This window comes from Eulemur rufifrons, chromosome 2 (assembly GCF_041146395.1).
Source record: "Eulemur rufifrons isolate Redbay chromosome 2, OSU_ERuf_1, whole genome shotgun sequence".
Classification (NCBI taxonomy): domain Eukaryota; kingdom Metazoa; phylum Chordata; class Mammalia; order Primates; family Lemuridae; genus Eulemur; species Eulemur rufifrons.
The window spans coordinates 97,672,630-97,691,828 of NC_090984.1; the positions used below are offsets into that span (position 1 = coordinate 97,672,630).

The window sequence follows — 19,199 nt, forward strand, 5'->3', positions numbered from 1 at the left end:
GATAAGTAAATTCTAGAGATGTGCTGTACAACATTGTGCCTATAGTGCCTAAACTGGTATTGTACACTTAAAAATCTGTTAAGAGGGTAGATCTAAGTTAAATGTTCTTACCACAATAAAATAAGATATTGAAAGAAAGAAAGAAAGAAAACAAGAAAGCAAGCTGACTACCGCAGTGCTATTTCCATGGACCAACAACTAAGCTGTGGAAAAGATTTCACTTTACAGAAACCATTGTGACAGTTACCTATGCATTAAAAAAAGAAAAGAAAAGAAAAGAAAAAGAAATTTGAACTTCCCTAGGGGTTTTTCAATGTCAGCTAATGGTAGAATTCAGGGCCACAGTGTAAAGAGAAAAGAGATAGTTTGGAAACAATTAAAAAACAAAAATTTGGTGGTGCAATTGGAAGGAATAAGCCATAATTACAGATTCTTAAAGAGACATATATGGGCTTTCTAAAAAGTTCTTCCCATTGGTGGGAGGAAAGCTTACACGTGAAGCTCATAGTATTAACATAAGCGATAGTAAATCAACTGTGATTTAAAGAAAAACGTGACCAAAGAAAGCAGCAGCAGGAAGCATCTAATTTAAATGCCACACACTGTGCAGAGTCTCCTGCAGCTAGAGAATAAAAAGGATACAAGATACATGATAGAAAGTGCTACTTCTGAAAGATGACAATTTTAACTACCTTGAAGGGTAGGGTATGAAAAATAGGAGCTTTAAATTACTAAACAGTTTTCTTAGAGCACCCTTAATTTGTCTCATAAAAGGTGGCAAGTTTTGGACAGGGGACTGTAATTTGAGATGAGATAGAAAGGTAGGTAGAACAAGATTATGCAAGGCTTTGAAATGACTTCAAAACTGTGAGGTTCGAGCAAGGGGGCTCAGGCCAACCAACCTCTCCCAATGCTGGAAAAAACTACTTAGAGAAAATTTTTCATCACTTCTTGACCTTTTGGATAAGATCAAGTGGAGAAAAATCTTCCAATGAAATCCATCCTCACTATCACTGGACTCTCTCACCAAACACTACAGCTGCCTCTGGGGATCCTGGGAATGGGAAGCAAGTGTTAAGCAGCTGAATGCAATAGAGAAGTTAGCAAGAAGAGGGGCTTTGCTTCTGGAAGCCTTAAACAGGCTACAGAACAGTGTCTAAAAAAAGCAGAGCGGAAGAAATCTTACTGAGATTTACCATGAACAAAGAAGTGCAGTCTACTACTTACCCCCGTAAAGTCACCTTATATAGGTACATTTATAACCCATTGCTACTTCTGTTGTAAATGAACCAAAACACTTAACATGAGAACTCCTGGATTGACCTGAAGCCCTTTGTTCAGCCAGAATATTTACAGAACTGAGCTTATTTATAATTCAAAGCATTGCTGCAGGGAAGGAGAGTCACCACAGCATTGATTAGTGGCAATACCAATTCAAAGCTGGGCCCTGTGGATACCTACATAATCCCCCGTTCATTTGTTCACTAAAAATTACTGATCATTTACTATGTGTCAGACATGATGTTATGTTCTGAGGAAGACATAAAGCTAAATTGGACAGTCCCTACTTTAACCACAAACAGAAGTTTACCCTTTTCCCTGTCCCTTTTAGATATTACAGAAGCAAATCAAAATAAGACCTGGTTCCAAGTTCAACTCTATAACTTACCAGATATGTGGATGGAAGCCAGTCAGTTTACCTCTGATCCTCAGCTTCCTTTTCTGTAAAATAAGGATTACAAATTCTGCCCTTTCTACTTCAAAGGGTAATTTTTAGGGGCCAATAACATAAAAGTTAAAAAAAATTCTTTATAAACTACATAGTGATTGCCATATTGGGGTAAGGGACTAGGTGTAGTTGTCAACAAACTAGTGGCTGCTATAGACTCAAACAAGAAAATCTGGTGGAGAAAGGATGAATAAATACACAGTACAAATGCAAAACCTCCTGAGCAATGGGAAGACAGATTTAAAAAGTCGATTCATCTACAAAGAAGAAAAGACTGATTAGAACTCAAACTTACTGAAGTTAAGTATATCCATAATCTGTGACCTAGAAATCTCCCTCATGAATAGTTTCTAGCAAGGGTGACATTTAAAATCTTCAACAGACATCCAACATGCACCAACCAATTGGAATAGATGCCAGGTGGAAACAACGAGAAGGGGAAAACCTATTCAGTACATATCTGCTAATTATCAGCGGCATCCCAGAAAAATCTTTCCTAAGTAGAGTAACCACACATCCTGGTTTGTCTGATAGTCTTGGTATATACCTGTTGCCCCAGTGTACGTTAACAGTCTCTCTTCAATTTCAAAAGCATCCCATTTGGACAAATGGGATCATCCCATCTATAAAGGGTAATGCAAGAATATGTTCACTGTAGCATATTTTGTGGTAGTATGGAATCGATGGTAATTTAGGTGTCCGTCCTTCAGGGAACAGATTAAAATATAGTTAAAAGTTATAAGCATTTAATAATCATATATAAAGTTACAAAGATAGGTTTAAAATGTAATGTTGATATTCATAGCACAACACTTCCTAAAAATAAAAGTACATATACAGAAAACAATATTACCTATATACAAAAATGCATGCATATTTAAGAACATGTAAAGACACATTAGAGTGGGTACTTGTGGAGGGAAGGATACTGATTGGGGTTTAGGTATGAAGGACAAAAACAGAACTAGAGAGGAAGGTACTGATGATAGCAGTGTGCTTTAGAGCTCAAGGGTATAATTAATTCAGCTTTCAGCATCTAGGGTCCAAAAGGGGTTAAGGGGAAAGGGAGAAAGAAAAAACACCGGGACTCGACATAACTTTTTAAAAAAGTGAGTAAATGAAAAAGTATTGCTTAGTAAACTCTGGTTATAAGGGTCTAACAAATTTTTAAAACATGGCAAGAGTAAAGTGGGTTGTTTGATATCTAATTTAGATAAGCAATTAAATGCAAAAAAGTAAAGGTGGCATAAGAATGACACCACTGTAGGATTGGGAAAGAAAAGTGTCCTAGCAGAAGAGCCTTGGAAGTTAAACGAGAAATATCTTTTTCTGGACTCCTGACTACAGTTCTGTACCCTGAGCATGTTTGTGAGTAAGAGCAATAGCAACTGCAACAACTAATATTTATTGAGTACTTACTATATACCAAGGAATATGCTATGCACTTTACATACATTATCTCATTTAATCTTTTTAACAAATATGAAGTATTACTCACTTTTCACAGATAAATTTAAAAGGTGAGGCATGGAGAGATTAAGCAACTTTTCAAAAAGATCACATGGTTAGCTCTTTGCATAGCCAAGACTCTTAGTCAGGCTGTTTGATTCCAAAGCTTGAGTTTTTAACCATTTTGGTATACTGCATCTTTGCAGAAAACGAACTGTTTTAGAAAAAAAAAATCCTCTAGACATTGCTGGTTATCTTGGGAGCCAACTGGTCTTTGGGCTGGCTATGAATAAGCAATGGTTGTAGAACAGTCCCCAAGGGTAATATAGTCCAGAGGAAGAATTCATCACTCTGGAGTTCTATTACTGTAGTCAGAATCCCTATTCCTTACCTTCAGATCAGATAAGGGAAACCCTTCATTTCATCCAAATTCTTGTCTATAAAATCTAAAAGTTATAAAGAAAAAGACCAGTGTTTAACCTGTTATTCTGGAAATAATAATTCTGAACATAATTAAAACAAAACAAAATAGACCATTAACACCAAGGATTACAGCCGCTTGTTGAGTTATATAGACCCCACTTTCCCTCTCATTATCTAGAGGCTTTTTCTATCCCAAGATCAATCCCACTAATTTCCCCCCAATGATCAAATTCTATTGGACACACAACTCCCCGTCTATCTGTATTGTGGTAAAATATATTTAACATAAAATTTAGCATTTCACACATTTTTTTTTTTGAGACAGAGTCTCACTTTGTTGCCCAGGCTAGAGTGAGTGCCGTGGCGTCAGCCTAGCTCACAGCAACCTCAAACTCCTGGGCTCAAGCGATCCTCCTGCCTCAGCCTCCCAAGTAGCTGGGACTACAGGCATGTGCCACTATGCCCGGCTAATTTTTCTATATATATTTTTAGTTGTCCATATAATTTTTTTCTATTTTTAGTAGAGACGGGGTCTCGCTCTTGCTCAGGCTGGTCTCGAACTCCTGACCTTGAGCGATCCACCCGCCTCGGCCTCCCAGAGTGCTAGGATTACAGGCGTGAGCCACCGCGCCCGGCCATTTCACACATTTTTAAGTGCATAATTCAGTGGCATCAAGTACATTCATAACATTGTGTAACCATCGTCACTGTCTATATTCAGAACTTCACTAAATAAAAACACTCTACTCATTAAACAATAACTCCTCATTCTCTCCTGCCCCCAGCCCCTAGTAACTTCTATTACTCTTTCTGTCTATATAAATTTATCTATTCTAGGTACCTCATATAAGTAGAATCATACAATATTTGTTCTTTTCTGTCTTGTTTATTTCACTTAGCATGTCTTCAAGGTTCATCTATATTGTAGTATGTGTCAGAATTTCATTCCTTAAGGCTGAGTAATGGTCCATTGTACGTGTATACCACATTTTGTTTATCCATTCATCTGTCAGTGGACATTTGTGTTGTTTTCCACATTTTGGCTAATGTAAATAATGCTGCTGTGAACATCGGCATACAAGTATCTGTTTGATTTCCTGCTTTCAATTCTTTTGGGTATACATCCAGGAGTGGAATTGCTGGATCACGTGGTAATTCTATGTTCAACAAGTTGAGGAACTGCCAAACTGTTTTCCACAGGGGCTGCACCATTTTGCATTTTCACAAGCAATGCACAGGGTTCCAATTTCTCCACATTTTCCCCAACACTTGTCATTTATTTTTATGATAGTCATCCTAATGGATAGTAAGTGTTAACTCATTGTGGTCTTGATTTGTATTTCCCTGATGACTACGTTTTCATGTGCTTATTGGCCATTTGTATCATTTTCTTTGGAGAAATGTCTATTTAAGTCCTTTGCTCATTTTTGAGTTGTGTTTTTTGTTGTTGCTGTCGAGTTGTAAGAGTTATTTATATATTCTAGATATTAACTTATTATCAGATGTAAATTTGCAAATATCTTCTCCCATTCTATTGGTTATCTTTAACTTTCCTTATAGTGTCCCTTAATGCACAAAAATGTTTAATTTTAATAAAACCTAGTTTATTCTTATTTTGTTGCCTGTGTTTTTGCTGTCACATCTAAGAAATCATAGCCAAATCCAATGTCATGAAGCTTTTTCCTACCTTTTCTTCTAAAAGTTTTACCTCTCGAATTTAGGTATTTAATGAATTTTTAGTTAATTTTTGTGTATAGTATAAGGCAAGAATCCAACTTCATTCTTCTGTATATGGATATCCAGTTTTCCCAACACCACCTTTCAAAATGTGTATCCTGCCGTTATTTGGTGATGTGTTTTGTATACAACCATTAGGTCTAATTTGTTTATAGTGTTCAAATTCTTTATTTCCTTATGGATCTTCTGTTGGTTGTCTTATTCATTACTGAAAATGAAGTCTAACTATTATTTGCTCCTTCAATTCTTTAAATATTTTTGGGCTCTGCTGTTTGGTGCATATATGTTTAGAAATGTTATATCTTCCTAATGAATTGATTTTTTTTTAAAAAATCAATATATAATGTTCCTCTTTGTTTCTTGTGATGGTTTTTACCTTAAATTTATTTTGTATATTTAGTACAGATACCCTAGCTCTTTTTTGGTTACTGTTTCTATGGAATATCTTTTTCCATCCTTGCACTTCAACCTACTTGTGTCTTTAGTTCTAAAGTGAGTCTGCTATAAACAGCATATTGTGGGATCATTTTTTAAATCCATTCTGCCAATATCTACCTTTCAATTGGAGAATTTAATCTACTTACACTTAAAGTAATTACTAAGGAAGAACTTACTTCTGTTATTTGGCTCTTACTTTCTGTATGTCTCACAGTGTTTTTTTAGTCCTTCATTTCATCCATTACTGCTTTCTTTTGTCTTTTCTTTTTTTTTATTTCAGCTTATTATGGGGGTACAAAAGTTCAGGTTATATATATTGCCCATGCCCCCCCATCCCCCCGAGTCTGAGCTTCAAGCGTGTCCATTCCCTAGACAGTGCACATCACACTCATCAAGTAGGTGTGCACCCATCCCCTCCCCCCACCCCCACCTCAGTCCGATACCCAATTGGTGTTATTCCCAAATGTGCACTTAGGTGATGATCAGGGAAACCAATTTGCTGGTGAGTACATGTGGTGCTTATTTTTCCATTCTTGGGATACTTCACTTAATAGAATGGGTTCCAACTCTCTTCAGGAGAACCAAAGAGATGCCATATCACCGTTATTTCTTATAGCTGAGTAATACTCCATGGTATACATATACCACATTTTACTAATCCATTCATGAATTGATGGGAATTTGGGTTGTTTCCACATCTTTGCAATTGTGAATTGTGCTGCTATAAACATTCGGGTGCAGGTGTCTTTTTTATAGAATGACTTTTGTTCTTCTGGGTAGATGCCCAATAATGGGATTGCTGGATCGAATGGTAGGTCTACTTGAATCTGTTTAAGGTATCTCCATATTGCTGTCTACAGGGGCTGTACTAGTTTACAGTCCCACTAGCAGTGTATGAGTGTTCCTGTCTCTCCGCATCCACGCCAACATTTATTGTTTTGGGACTTTTTGATAAAGGCCATTCTCACTGGAGTTAAGTGATATCTCACTGTGGTTTTGATTTGCATTTCCCTGATGATTAGAGATGTTGAACATTTTTCATATGTTTGTTAGCCATTCTTATATCTTCTTTTGAAAAATTTCTATTCATGTCCTTTAATTGCTATTTTTGTAATGACACTTTTTGACACTCTTCTCATTTCCTTTTGTGTATATTCTACAAATATTTTCTTGATGATTACCATGGGGATTACATATAAAATCCAAACCAGATGATAAGCTAATTTGAATTGACACCAACTTAACTTCAATTACACACAAAAACTCTATTCCTATACAACTCCATTCCCCCTTTATGTTACCGATGTCACAAATTACATGCTCATATACCATTTGCCTGATAACATAGACTTATTATTTTTTATGTATTTGTGCTTTAAATCCTGTAGAAAATAAAAAGTGAATTTACAAATGAAAATTATAGTAATATTAGAATTAGAAATAGAAGAGCAAAGTAAACTCACAGTCAAAGAAAGGAAATAATAAATATCAGAGCAGAGATAAACAACATAAAGTCTAGAAAAACAATACAATCAATAAAACCAAACTTAGTTCTTCTAAAGGATCAACAAAACTTACAAACCTTTATCTATGGAGAAAAAAGAGAGAAGACTGAAAGTACCAAAATAAAAAATGAAGGTGGGACTATATTCCCAATACTATAGAGAGAAAAAGGATTATAGGAGAATACTATATGAACTATATATCAACAAACAACCCATGTGAAATGGACAAAATCCTTAAAATATACAAGCTATCAAAATGACTCATCAATTAACAGAAAACTACCCAGACCTATAACAAAGATTTTTGAATAAGTAACCAAAAGCCTCCTAACAAAGTAAAGCCCTGGACCAGATGGCTTCATTTGGTGAGTTCTACCAAACATTTTTTAAAAAATGAACAGCAATGCTTCTCAAACTTTCCCAAAAATAGAAAAGTCAGAAACAGTTCCTAACTCATTCTATAAGATTAGCATTACTTTGATATGAGGGCCAAAGACACCACACACACACACACACACACACACACACACAAACCTACAGACCAATATTCCTTATCAATATTGATGTAAAAATCCTCAATAAAATACTAGCAAACAGAATTCAACAGCACATTGAAAGGGTTACGTACACATCATGACCAAGTGGGACTTATCCCAGGAATGCAAAGGTAGTTTGACATAAGAAAATCAATGTAAAATAGCACATTAAAAGAAGGAAGGAAAAGAGAAACATGATCATCTCAATGTAAAAAAAGCATCTCACAAAATCCAACACCTGCTCATGATTTTAAAAATAAAAAAATGACCTTCAACAAACTAGTAATAGAAGGGAACTTCCTCAATATGATAAAGGGCATTTATGAAAAATCTACTGCTAATATCATACACAATAGTGAAAGACTGAAAACTTATCTCCTAAAAGCAGGAATAAGAAAAGAATGCATGCTTTTACTATTCTATCAACATTATACTAGAAGTTTTAGACATTAGAGGGAAAAAAAGTGAAATAAATGTTATCCAAACTGGGAAGGAAGACGTAAAACTCCCTCTTTTCACAGGTGATGTGGTCTTATATATAGAACATCCTAAAAAAATCTCCAAGAGCTAATAAACAAATTAAGAAAATTTGAAGATGTAAGATCAACACACAAAATTCCGAGGTATTTCTATACACACTAGCAATGAATAATTAGAAAAGGAAAAAGGCACTTTCATTTACTGTAGCATCAATAAGAATAAAACACTTAGGAATAAATTTATCCAAGGAGGTACAAGACTTACTGAAAACTACAATAACTGAAATACAACATTCATTGGCTAGGCTTAACAGCAGATTGGAGAGCACAGAAAAAAAGTCAGAGAACTTGAAGGCTGATCAGCAGAAAAATACAAATTTGAAAAACAAAGAGAAACAGAATAGAGCCTCAGGTATCTGTGGGATGATATAAAATAACAAGATGCAAGATATATCTAAAACATTTATGTGTGACAACCATGATGAATGAACAAGGATAGGACTTAACCTCTCACCATAAAACAAACCAAGAAAACTAAACCAGATATATAGAATACATACTTCCAGGCCAAGGCAGTGCAAGACTGAAATATCTAATAAAAAGGGATAAATAATGTAGCTCTATAAGCATTCTAACTTTCTGAGTGCAGGTTAATTTCTGGATCATGGCCAGAGAGGAGAAACCAAGCAGAGCCTGACAGCCTCACTGAGTTGATGAAATGGAGATCAAATTTAGGGAAGGTTAGGTTGCTGGAAATTGCAGGACAGAGTTCTGGAAAAGAGGAAGTTAGGAAGAAAAGAGCTCCAGATCTCTCCATGGGTCTTTACTGAGCACTAGGCCATTCATATGTAGAGAAAACTCCACAAAGCTAGACAAGCAACAACCAGGAAATTCTAAACTAAATAATTCTCAGAGTTCACACAAGGCAGAGAAAACAAGTTCTGACCAGCCAAAATAGAAATATTCAATGATTTACTTGGCAATTCAGTGGAGATCCACTGAAATCATACCTCACTTGTAGGGTTGAATAGTACTTTAGAACCATCCTAGAAAAGCGTAAAATGAGCCTTAAAGAAGTCAGACTGACCTGCAAGTTATTTAGCTGCCTGCTGAAACAAAGTTCAACATTTAATGGAAAAAAATTGTGGACAATTGATAATGTAAGATTCATAATATCCAGAACGTAATTAACAACTGCTAGCCTCCTAAGTAAGAAAAATACCCCAAATCAAGAGAAAAACCAGTCAATAAAAACAAAGCCAGAAATAAGAGAGCATGAAAATAGCAGACAAGGATGTTTAAAAGGCTACTAAAATTATGTGCAAGTAATTCAAGGAAGACAAATATGATGAAAACATAAAAGATTTTTTAAAAACAGAACTTAAAGCCTTGAAAAATATAGTATCTGAAAGAAAAAAATGCACTTTCTTTGATTAACACAACAGATTTGACACCACAGAAGATCAGTAAACTTCAAAACTCAGCAACAGAATCAATCCAAAATGAATCACAGATTAAAAAAAGGCTGGGGGCAGGGGAATCACAGTAACATGTGGGATAACAGCAAGTGAGTTAATATATTAATATATGTTTCTAGAGTTCCAGAAGGAGAGAAAAATGGGAGTCAGAAAAAACATCTAAAAATACAACTGGTTCACATTTGATGAAAACTATAAACAAATAGATCCAAAAAGCTCAACAAACTCCAAGCAGTATAAATATAAAAGAAAACAACAGAAAGGCATATCATAAACACATTGCTCAAAACCAGGTACAAAGAGAAAAGTTTAAAAATAGCTAGAGGAAAAAAGGACACAATGTACAACAGAGTAAGACTGACAACAGACCTCAGAAACTATGAGACTGAGATAGTCAAGCTGTCTGTATCCTGGGACTACATGAAGACCATCAGACTGTTCATCTCCTTCCTGAGCATCTTCTTCTTATTGTGTATCCATGTTGCCGCCCTGGCTTCTAATTATTGGCCCAGTCTCTGGACCAAATGCCCCATTGTCAGGAGGACCCAGGAACATACTAAATCTGTCTGAGCATCTATCTACGGAGCTGTAGGCATTTCACAAGGTATCACCGTGATTGGCTATTCCACAGTGGTGTCCATGCACCCCGCAGTAGGTGTGGTAATATAAACATAAGTAAGGAAAGCAGAGTAAAGCAGTATGTCAAATGAGTGGGTAAGATACTAACCATTATGCATGGGTTTGCCTCTTTCAGGTCCTCACCTCAGTTGGAAGCACCCCTCCCCATCCCTTCAAACCATGAGACCAGGTGTTGCTTAAAGCTTGGAAAGAACAAAGACCCGAATAACCACTGGCAGAGAAGTGGAAGGGACCCTATAAAGTGCTTCTAACAACTCACACTTTGTTGAAATTGTCAGGAGTAAAACCTTGGGTCCATCATACCAGAGTAAAGAGGTGTCCCAAGGAAGAAGAGGACCCAGGCCCCCAGTGGATGGGCCTGCCTTTTGGCAATCTAAAGTATCTGTTTAAGAAGAAGGAAAAATGAAAATGTTGATATTTTTGCTAACCTTTCTTTGGTTATTTGTTTTGTCTATAGGATGGAGAGACAACTCCTTAGTGAGGATTTCCCAAACTATCGCCTCTTCTGCTGATCTGTCTCGCTGCTGGGTTTGTCATCCTAAACCTTGTTTGGTGCAAATATTCCTGTATATGATTTCTGAATTTGCAGAAGCCGGTCTCTAGGTTCACCTACAGGGTGCAACTAATAACTCTGCACTCAGAGTTCCCATGTTTCTTTCTTACCTGGCCCTGTATCAGACATTGTGTGCAAGGTGACAGTAAAAACCCACAGTTCTACTGGTGTCTTAGATATCAAGTGGGGTAAACTCTCTTACCAGGTATCTTCCTCCACTTCACCTTGTTAATCTTCACAATTGCAGTTGTTGCTTATGCCTTTTTTCACCTGTTGCATTCTTTATTTTTGTAAATCCACTGCCAAAGCTTTGAAATCGCATCCGTAAGTATAAACCTTCCATCTAAAACATCACCCCAATTCAGTGGGAAGTAGCTCAATGACTACATTGTTCCTCCTCCCATAGATATGAAGGATAAAATTGACAGTGAGGAATATGTAACACAGGGAACGCCTGAAAATCGTAAAATGTTTTAAGAGTTGTCTCTTTCATATCACCACCCCCCGCCCCACTCTTTTGGGAATTAAAACCTGCATCCCTGCCCAAGGCCAAGGGCAGAGGAGTGTCCTTTGTTCTACAGGAGATGCCTCGATGGAATTATCTAGGTGGAGGTCATGAGATTGTTTTCAACGGAGATGGGGTCGATCAGGACCCCATAGTTAAACAGCAATAGCCCCAAGCTGAAAAATCCTTTTAAAATCTCTGTATTTCTGCTTATAGAAAGGACTATGGTACTTTAAGATGCGAGTCTGGCATACTCTTTATTTGCTGGCAAATTAGGAAACTTCTCTTTCCTTTTCCTCAAATCACTTGTCCTCATTATTGTGATACAACCTCAGGGACAAGTCCTAAACTTTCAGTAACACTTGTCCTGGTTTGTGTTTTCCCAGATGCATGTTCAAAATCTTGGCTTAAAAAACCTCCACTGATTGAAATTTTTGCCTCAGTCATTTATTTGGTTTGACACAGGAATATCCCATAGTTTTCTTTTTTCTTTTTTTTTTTTTTTGAGACAGAGTCTCACTGTGTTGCCCAGGCTAGAGTGAGTGCCGTGGCATCAGCCTAGCTCACAGCAACCTCAAACTCCTGGGCTCAAGCGATCCTCCTGCCTCAGCCTCCCGAGTAGCTGGGACTACAGGCATGCACCACCATGCCCGGCTAATTTTTTTTCTATATATATTTTTAGCTGTCCATATAATTTCTTTCTATTTTTAGTAGAGATGGGGTCTCGCTCTTGCTCAGGCGGGTCTCGAACTCCTGAGCTCAAACGATCCGCCCACCTCGGCCTCCCAGAGTGCTAGGATTACAGGCGTGAGCCACCGCGTCCGGCCTATAGTTTTCTATAAGAAGAGAATTACATTGTCTAATGTGTTTTCAAAACATTTTCTAAAGGCATTTAATAGTTTGTTGGGTCTTTTGTCTATAATGGTCCACTGAGTCTGAATCTACTTGAAATAGAATATGTCTTATGAAGGTCCATAGCTCTTTGGTTATACTACCTTTTGAGGGTACTTAGCACATGCCTATCATACTTACCCTCCTATTGAACTGTAAGATTCTTAAAAACAGGGATAATTTCTTATTATTTATTCTAGTATCCAAGATTCCTAATCATAGTATAGGCACATAGGAAACTCTAAATAATTTTTAAAAAATAGTTTCACGTTGAGTCTTCTGAAACCAACAGTTCTGATTTTATCTAAGTATATTTTGGATATTTCTCCTCAATAAATAATTTTGCATTTATTCAAATATAGTCACTGGCTACTTTTCTCCCTAGTCACATGGCTTTGCAAAATGTATCTATAGTTGAACATCTACCAGCTTGCCTTTCTATTTCCTCAAAGTAATTCCTAGATATATTAGTTTACAGTTATTCTTAAGTATTGTTTTGAAAAGATCTTTAGATTGATCCTTGAAGCAATCTTTAAGAGACTTGTACCATGGGTTTTCCATCTATTCCTTCTGATTTCTGGTATTTTAGCCAGTTTCCTATCCAACATAACACATTATATCTAACCTTATTCTCTCTTTCTCAAATTGTATTTACTGGGAAACCTTGTTTATGACTTTTTGATGCTGAAACAGACCATGTTACTAGTTCTCTTTATTTCAAAACATTCCATTATATTATTCTGGTATCCATCAGTCTGTCCAGCCTTTTCAAGAACATTTACTGACCACTTTGTCATACATTAAACAAAGTATTAGGAAAATAAGAAATGAAATATATATTCTTTGAATCAGAGGAGCTCAGAGTGAAGCAGAGGGAGGAGGAAACACAAACGAGAAAGCAAACAGAAAAAACAATTATCTATAGTGGCTCCCAGCCTGGATTTTTAAGTCACACAGGGGATCCAAATCTTCAATCTGTGACTTATAAAGCTGTGTTATATAAAAGTTAAGGTTTTTTCATTTGTAAAATGGGAACAATAACCATTTCATCTGTTCCTTTTAAAGAGGAGCTAAGGTAAAGTGCTTAGCTTGGTGATACATGATAGGCAATCTATAAATGGTATATGATATTGATAATAAGGAAGCATCTATTCTGGGTAAGGAAGGCTTCCTGGAGGAGGTAACTCTTGAACTGAGTCTTCACCAATGAATAGGAAGAGGAAGGAATCAAGATGGAACCTTGGAGAAAGGTTAAGTTTCCACATTAACACTGAAGACCTTCCATAATCCAACCTCTACCTACTTCAGCAACCTCTTTGCTTGAATCTCCTAAAAGAAACTTCCCTTCTATTCAGGCTGGTTTACTCACTGACCTCAGAATATGCTTTGCTTATTTTCTTCTATTCCTGCTTAGGCTTTACCGATCCCTGGCCCTGGCCCTAGCCTAAAGCCTGGCCATTCTACAAGATAAACATTAAGTTCCACCTTCTTTTAATTGACCACTCGGGTCCTTAGCTGTGGCTCTACTCCTTGAACTTTTCCAGCACAGGGTCAGATTACCATGCTCCCTTCCAAACTTCTATGCCCTCCCACTACATACACGCTCATCACACTCCCTAACCATCTGCACCTTTACTCTGGGATTTAGCTTTCATATGAGAACATTACATCTCCACTGGATTGTAAATTCCATGAAGGGCTAGACTTTGTGTAATCAAGAGAGGATAGTGTACAGATATAGCACTTTAGTCTCAGATATATTTGATACATGAAGGAAGGAACAGATCAGAAAACTGTTAGCAACAGTTTCAGTTGGGGTTAAGCCCAAAGTACACGACAAGTCTGTAAAGGCTTAAATGCTTGGACTTAATGGGGCTTCTTGTTTTTAGGTTCTCACCTTGATATGTACTCAACTCTATCAAAAGCAAACTATAAAAACTTTCCACTGTAAATTGTGTTAGTCCTTTAAGATGCCTCAAATTCTTCTGGTAGTAAGGCATGATATAACAAAATAAAGGTCAGAAAAAGGTTGGCAATCAACTTCTTAAGCATGACTACTATAGTGGGAGGTAGTATATGGAATAGTAGAATCAAGAGACCTGGGTTAAAATCCTTTGAAACTTACTGGCATCCAAACTTGGGCAAGTCCTTAATCTCTCTGAGATAATTTCTTCCTCTAATAATGTGGACTAAACACTTACCACTCAGGGTTGCTGTGAAGATTAAATGAGTTAATATTTACATAAAGTAACTAGCATACTGCCAGAAAGACAATACTTCCTTAATTATTCATGGCTAAAACATTGTATAAATCCATCATCCTCTGCAAAGCCTTTACAGAAAGAAAACAGAGAGTCTCTACCCTCCTTAAAGATAGTATGTGAGGAGTAACTTACTGAAACCCATGAGGTCTTAGGCCTGAACACAGGAATCCTAATCATGGTACCCAATGTATAGTAGAGTTGCCTTTATGGCCAATCTCTATCATTTACAGTGAAGAAAAACTATAATTAGAGTCCTGTCACACTTTTTAGAGTAACTGAGTCTTAAGACTCATTAACAGACTTTCAATTTGATAAAGGAAAAAGTGAGAGCCTTAGGGACTATAAGCAAGCTAGACTCTCATAGAAAGAAAAGAGGCAGTTTTCCGTAAAGGATAAAAGGTGAACTGTTCAACCCTTGAAGGCATTTGAGATTTTGACCACTGCCTGATATTCTTCAGCTAACTCAGTGATATAGTTTCGATATTTGTCCTTTCCAAATCTTATGTTGAAATTGATCCCCAATGTTGGAGGTGGGGCCTAGTGAGAGGTGTTTGGGTCAGATCTTCCATAAACAGCTTGGTGTCCTCCCCACAGTAATGAGTGAATTTTTGCTTTATTAGTTTTTGTTTTATTAGTTTAAAAGAGCATGGGCACTCCCTCTTCTCTTGCCATGTGACATGACTGTTCCCCCTTTGCCTTCTGCAATGAGTAAAAGCTTCCTGAGGCCTTCACCAGAAGAAGATGCCGATGCCATCCTTCTTGTACAGCCTGCAGAGCCGTGATTAAATAAACTTTTCTTTATAAATTACCCATCCTTAGGTAATCCTTTATAGCAACACAAAATGGACTAAGACAACTAGTTAGTTCAAAATGGGAGGAATCATAAAATAACATGTGGAATGGGCCAAAGGATCACAAATTCTTGGAAGTGGAAGATACCTCTGAAGTCATCTAGCCCAATCCACTCCTTATACAGTTGAAAAAGTAGACAAAGGAGAGATGCCAAGCTACATGTCAAGCTTCTTTTTTGCCCCCTCATTTTATTGTCATAATTTTCCTAAGATTGCATTATTTCCTTTGCAGTAAGCAGAATCACAGAGAATAGATTCATTTGCCTTATAATATGGGCCCAAACACTGGAAATATCCAAGACTCTTGTCCCTGACAGAATGCTGGCACAAAAGGGCAACAGTATATACATTCTTGCAGTTACCTGATTAAACTATCAGGTCCCTGAATGGAAACCTGTACAAAGGCAAAGAATGACAACGCTGCCTACAAACAGAAATGCATACTTAGAATTAGAGGCTTTTCATATTTCTTCTATAGAAAGAAAGATTCCTATGGAACTACCAAAATTATATAGAAATTTCTAGTGGTGACTATTGATTTCTTCCCTGTGTATCTTCATGATGATACCATGAAGAAAAGCTGAATTAGACACAGAGACCAATACCACATACCAGGAAACCAGCTCTGGGGAGTGATAAACAGGAGGAGCTTGAAATCTTTCCTTGTTAAATGAACCAGCCAAATTTCAAATGACTGTTTTTATCAAAATTCAATCCTAAAGTTAAGGCTCTACTTTCCCAGTAAATTAATTGACTTATATGCCTAAGACATGAAAATGCTTAGGAAAATTCAAGAAGTCACTTAGTGAATAAAGCCATTCCATTTTGAATAAATACATACACAATACATAAATTCAAGCACTGTTGGGTGAAATACATTAGCTAGATACAATCATTCCTTTTAATTAGTCCTTCAGACCTTGTCCTAATGCCAATGTTTTGGAAAAATGCTAATACTAGGAACTTTAAGTCTGCAAGGTCAACAGGCCTTTAGTATTTAGTAAATACTAAAATGGTGAGCTGAACATTAGGCTATACTGTTAAGCAAATGGCAACAAAGATGAAGTGATATTATACTGAATTTTAAAAATATTTACTGCTTATAACAAGAAAGACAGTATCAGGGTTCTGTTCTGTTCCAGTAAGGAGATTCTGGAAATACTGTGGTCGCCACAGCAAAAGGACTATGTCAAAGTACATTAAATTCTTAAGCAAGAGGGAAGAATCAAACCTTAAACAACATCAAAGGAGGTAATATAATAACTGGGGATATTTAGGCTAAAGAAGGAAGAGACAGATTAGGAGAACAACTAGATGCCTTTAAAAACTTGCAGAGCAATCAGAAAAGGAAGTAGCATTGTTATAATTGGCCCTAAGAAAAGAACAAGTATCAATGAATGAAAAGTATAGAAAAACAGATTTTGGCTTAAAAATAACTTTCCATGTTAGCCTCAAAAGTCAATATTAAGAGCAAGAGAAGGCAAAATTTATATAAAATAGAAAAAATAAATCCAAAAAACCTGGGCATTCTGAATAGGCCTTTGACAAAGTTTAGGAGCTAATATGGAGAGCATGACACTAATCCAAGAAGATTAACAATGAGTTATACTCCCATAAGTAAAACCAACTTTCAATTTTTTGTACCAGGAAGAAATAAAGTATGTATAATTCTAACAGCCATATTTTACAAAAAATAATCAGTGATGATTAAGCTACTGCAAAGTTGCAGACAAAAGCTACTACCGTTCTATGTAGTAGCAATGACAACACAAAGGAGTGAAAAAATTTCAGAAACATTTCAGAGATAGAGCTTCTAGTATTTGATTTATTAGAGACTCTTGGAATACAGAATTCAGCAAGACTTACTATGTCAGTCTAGCCATTCATCCGTTAACGATAACAATAGTAGCAAACATATACTGCTTATCATATGTCAGGCAATGTTCTAAATATTTTACATAGATTAAGTCGTTTCATTTCTCATATCGCTATGAAGTGTATTGTATAAAAATCCCCATTTTACAGATGATGAACTAAGGCTTACATCAGTTAAGTTATTAAGCCAATAAATATCAAAGAACTAGTAAGAGGTTAGATATAAGATTAGAACATAGGTAGAGTAATTCCACAGCTAAAGCTCTTAATTGATAAAATAAACAGCTGTAAAGGAAAAGCAACAAAGTTCAAAGTGGGCAGTATGTAGTAACCTCAGGAGCCCAGTCTAGTGAAGAACGTCAAGGAGGAACAGGATATCAGGGGTTAAGTGAGGAGGGTAAGTGAAGATTTGGTTATATCAGAATCTCAGGGGGCATTCATAAAAAAAAAAAAAAAAAAAATCCGTATTGAATCCAAATCCCTAGAGATGGGACCTAGGGATTAACATTTTAATGTTTTTGTTTTTTTAAGCAAAAACAAAAGCTTTGGGTAATTTTATGGTAAAACTTCTGTAAATTGGGAACTTTTGTAACAGATCTCTATGGTCTCTTCCTGCTTTACCATTCTAGCTGACGCTGTAAATGAATTTCCCAGAAATAAAAAGAGAGAGGGAGGGATCTTAGCTCCAGGAAAATGGCTATGCATTCAGACTCCACACCGTTTATGCTCCCACTTTTACTAAACGGTCCGTCATAGGACTAGGGATACAGCAGGCCGAAGGGTGTGGTGTCCACAGCGTGTTGGCTTTAAAAAGCAGGCTGTTTTCCTAGACTTTCTAGCACCATTAGTAGAAAGAAACCCTTCCTGCCTACAAATATGTGTGGTAATCCGACTGCATTATGAAGTGGATTCTTCAGAACCTGGCTAACGATGGATGCCAATGTATTCTAAGTGCCCTAAAGCGTTGCAGGAAACCTCTAGGTTGGGGCCTGCCTACTCCAAGGCCAGGTGAATCTGGTTCAGCAGACGAGATAACCGCAATTACACCAGCAAGTTCCTTACTCCCAGATATGACCCGTTCACACATACCCGAGGGTCCTCTGGTAAGATTGATCTCTTCCTCAGCAACCATATAATCCACTCCTCCGTTCATTTTCTACTGGTCGCCCGGCTTCCTGCTGGGGTCAGTTGGGGCTCCGCACAGATGAAGGTGAATCAATCTCGGCGCTGCGCCCAAAGCACAGCACTTTCGATTTCAGCAGCCTCCAGACCGGAAGAGGAAGTCGGGCGCGGGGAGCGCTGGGAGTCGTGGTCTTCACCGCCGGCCGATGGTCGTTTCTCACGCGGTTCTCAAAGCAAAGTAGCAGGTGAGAAAGCAACAAGTTACCAATCAAATTTGCCTTTGAAACAAGCAGGTGGGAAGGTGAGGGTGGGGGAGGCTAGTAAAAGCAGGGGACACAAATAAACTGATATTGTTCAGAAAAAATTAAAAATAAAATATCCTGGCCATCGCTGAAAATCTCCACAAATGTAGAAAAGAAAAAAAAAAATTATTCTGTAAGCATCAAACCAGATTGGGATGGGTGTCACAAGCAATCCACTAATGAGAGTGCAAAGACAGACAAAAATTTCACTTTTTATGTGGCCAAGCAGTTACAATCCGTTACATGCATGTTCTCACGTCACGTAAGAGGAGTAGACAACACTGTTTGCTACTCATTCGTTGGTAGTTCACTCTTGGGGTAGCGGTCTGTGTCTGCTCTTTCTCTTACTTTTATCCAAAGAAAAAATAAAACTTCTCATCTCTATGACAAGCAGGTCCTTTCAGCTTGGAGCAAGGCACTTAA

General features: G+C 37.1%; 1 protein-coding gene across 1 annotated transcript in view; it reads right to left on the bottom strand.

Annotated features, from left to right (window-relative positions):
- Positions 1-18,605, bottom strand: part of SYNJ2BP (synaptojanin 2 binding protein) — a 31,270-nt gene extending 12,665 nt beyond the window's left edge. The window contains exon 1 of the mRNA XM_069488410.1: positions 18,442-18,605. Coding sequence (XP_069344511.1) covers positions 18,442-18,505 — 64 coding nt within the window. The 5' untranslated portion in view covers positions 18,506-18,605. The remainder of the gene's footprint in view (positions 1-18,441) is intronic.
- Positions 18,606-19,199: the final 594 nt, after the last annotated feature.